Source organism: Adiantum capillus-veneris, chromosome 16 (assembly GCF_014529385.1).
Source record: "Adiantum capillus-veneris isolate H3 chromosome 16, ASM1452938v2, whole genome shotgun sequence".
NCBI lineage: Eukaryota > Viridiplantae > Streptophyta > Polypodiopsida > Polypodiales > Pteridaceae > Adiantum > Adiantum capillus-veneris.
Genome location: NC_140946.1, coordinates 7,316,921 through 7,320,190, shown reverse-complemented (window position 1 = coordinate 7,320,190; position 3,270 = coordinate 7,316,921). Strand labels below are relative to the sequence as shown.

Genomic DNA, 3,270 nt, shown 5'->3' with positions numbered 1-3,270 from the left:
GAGTATGATGGCAAGAGCATGTCGAGCAAGGCTATGAGGAAAAACATGTACCCTTGAATGTCAAGTTAAGAATCACAATATTTAACAATACTTAATATTCAACCTAGACCTCCTTGATACATTCCCCACGCACTCTAGAGCAATTATATGCTATTAATAATAAACCAGTTTGAAGTTTAGACTTTGCCTTGTATGGCTAACTTGAGTTGAAAGTCATTGAAACTTGATTTTATATCCATGACTGATAATCATATGCCCAATTTTCCTTCAAGAAAAGGGGGGGCAGGGGCGGGGGTGGGTGTGTGTTGTTGTTGGGGTGGGGTGGGTCACCCAAAAAAATGTAAGTATAGAACTTGAGTTCAAAATAAGGGGTTTTTTATTGGGTTTTTTAATAAAATTTAACAAAATTACATTTACATTTAAAGAAAGGGTTTAATTAAGAGAATTATATTTACAAAAAAGGTTTTTAATGCATGTCGGGGATAAATTCATAAGTTACTTAAGAAAAAGGGGTTATTTTATTATCTCAGGACATGCAAATATACAAAGTTTATCCTTTGAGTGCACATGATATAGATGATTTCTTATAAGGGACCCTCCCAGTTTTGCTCCAAGTGGGTGCAAATACCCAGTATGTTCCTCTAATTTTGCTAAGCAGCTCAATTAAGGTGCATCTTGGGAGATGCGTTCAACACTTTGCAGTGAAAAACCTGGGAGGTGTCACGTGGAGGACAGAGAAAAAGGGGTCCGTGTGTGTCGGCGAAGACGAGAGAGAGAGAGAGAGAGAGAGAGAGAGAGAGAGATTTTGTTCTCCGTGCGCGATTGTTGTGCGTTCTGGCAGGCGAGAAGCGGTGCATGGGGATGGCAGCGAGGACAAGGGTGGAAGCCAAGGAGCAGGGACAAGAAGTTGTTGGCTGTTTTTAGCGGATCCAAAGCAGGGGCCTCTGTTTAGATGCAATCACCTATGCGCGCGCGCACACACACACACACACGCACACACACAAAAACACACAGAGGGAGTTGTGCTGATGTGCAGGCATGGGACGAGCAAGGGGACGAGCAGGGCAATCTCTCTCTCTTTCTCTGTTATGGTGAAATCCTCCAAGTGGGTAGCATATTCTGATGGGTGCGCAAGACCTAGGGAGACAGCACCGGATGCTAAGGGAAGGGGGTAGTGCATGGGAAAATGGTGCACGGATACAGTCGACGCAAGCACTGGTTCGAGAGCGGGAGGGGCGAGGTGGAAACCAGCAACGAGTCAAGTTTTTCTTTTGCAAAGGCCAGACAGAAGGAATCTTGGCGATTAATAAATTAATGAAATGCGAAACGACCCAAAGGCTCAGCCAATTTTGCATAAGGGTCTAATAAAGGGAATCAAGCGCAGATGCTTCCATCTCTTTGAAGTTAAAAAGAGGGGAAGCGGCTAGTGGAGGAGAGACCAAGTAGAAGTAGGTGGAAAGAAAAAACTATAAGGAAAAAGTGTTTCAATTTAAGAGCAAAAGGTAACCAGCACGTGTCTCTCTCCCTCTCTATACTTTGGGGATATTTCTCTCTCTTGGTCTCTACCGGTCTCTCTCTCTCTCTCTCTCTCACGAGGAGGATGCAGAAGCAGTGGAAGGACGACGCAATGCAGATGCATTAAAATTGGTGTGGCGAGCATCTGTACTCAGGCAAGGCTGTCTTTGTTCAAGCTGTGCATTGCAAGAGGGGTAGGAGGAGGCGCAAGAGAAGGCTATGCCGGACGGGACGAGGAAAGGGAGGACCAGCGAGCTTTTGTAAGGAGCATCGCCTGTAGATGGCTTGCACTCTCTTTCGCTCTCTCAATTGAGCGCATGGAGGCAGGCGTCTCTCTCTCTCTCTCTCTCTCTCTCTCTCTCTCTGGTGTGGCAGACTGGATGCATGCAGGCATGGGGAGGTTGGTGGGGGAAGGAATGGTGCAAACGAAAGGGGCGACAAGAGGCACGTGGGGGTCGGCACAGGGTGAGCTCGCTCGCGTTGGAATCCGCTCCAATGCAACTGCCACATGGCACAAATGTCGACACCACAGATGCAAAGACAGATGCTGAAAATAGTAGCTTGGCCCTCCTCATTGCTCGTGATCCACAGCACATCTCTGTCTCTCTCCCCGTTACGAGTGGACCGGAAGGCCAAGCTACTTGCAGGAGCTGGATTGAGCCCGATGGAGCGTGCAAAGATGCAAGGAGGAGGCAGATGAGCTGTATGTAGGGCAACGACGAGCAGGGTAGAGAGAGAGAGAGAGAGAGAGAGAGAGAGAGACTCACGATCAAGGGGAGAGAGAGAGTATCTGTTGCCATCATCTGCAGGACGACAGAGGGCGTTTCGCATTTCATAAAACCCAGTAATTTTAAGCTTGAGATTCCGATGGAATCTACAAATTCGAGAGCAAAAGGGGTGCCTTGTCCCGATCAGCGGCTGTGACAGTGCTCGCTTGCTATCCTTGCCGTTCGTCCCCATCACAGAACCCTTCTCTCGCTCTCAGCAAGCACTCCCTCTGCTCCGCGCTTTGCTTTCGTTTTGCAGAAGATCGCCACCACAGAACCCTCCTCCCAGTAAATGTGATATAGTACTTGATTAACCTTGAACTTGATCATTTGGTTGTGTCATGTTAAAGTTATTTTGACTTCCCAATGCCCATGCCCTGCATGGCTTAGTCCTATGCAGAGGACTCTGAAATGCATAATTTGGTCTTATTGATAGCACGTTACCCCAAATTGAGCCGTTAAAATTTTATAACTTCCATATACCATGGTTTAGCTATTGACCCCAAAATTCTTGACTTTTGCCCACATTTTACCGCTAAATGTATTGTTTGACATTTTGGTGTATCTTTTTGGCCATTGGTGTTAGTGTTGATGATGCAAAAGCGTTCGAACCACACACTCAGAGAGAGAGAGAGAGAGAGAGAGAGAGAGAGAGAGAGAGAGAGAGATTTTCATAGATTGATATTTACAATGGGGGACAATGGGCTACATATACAGTCACCTAGGCAACTTGCCACCCAAGATTTGACAAATAAGAAAAATAACTACCTAAAGCCAAAATAATTATCGGGAGCACATTGGGCTATTCACTTGAGATGCCATAAACAATTGGTTGGTATTTGAATTCTCTTCAATTACTAAACTAATGATTTGACATTCTATCCATGTCCCATATGGTCTAATGATCTTGCCATAATGAAATTTGGTTGGTCCAGCTAGGTTTTTGGCACTGTAATCTTGTAGCAAGGAAAAGGTGTTGTGCTCTCTA

The 3,270-nt window shown here is 45.7% G+C and overlaps 1 protein-coding gene across 1 annotated transcript; it reads right to left on the bottom strand.

Annotated features, from left to right (window-relative positions):
* Positions 1-1,566: 1,566 nt before the first annotated feature.
* LOC147438506 (uncharacterized) lies at positions 1,567-2,858 on the bottom strand. The gene has a single exon (XM_086484120.1). It carries the CDS (start codon positions 2,473-2,475, stop codon positions 1,687-1,689), a length of 789 nt encoding a protein of 262 aa, XP_086340246.1. The 5' UTR covers positions 2,476-2,858; the 3' UTR covers positions 1,567-1,686.
* Between the last annotated feature and the right edge of the window lie 412 nt (positions 2,859-3,270).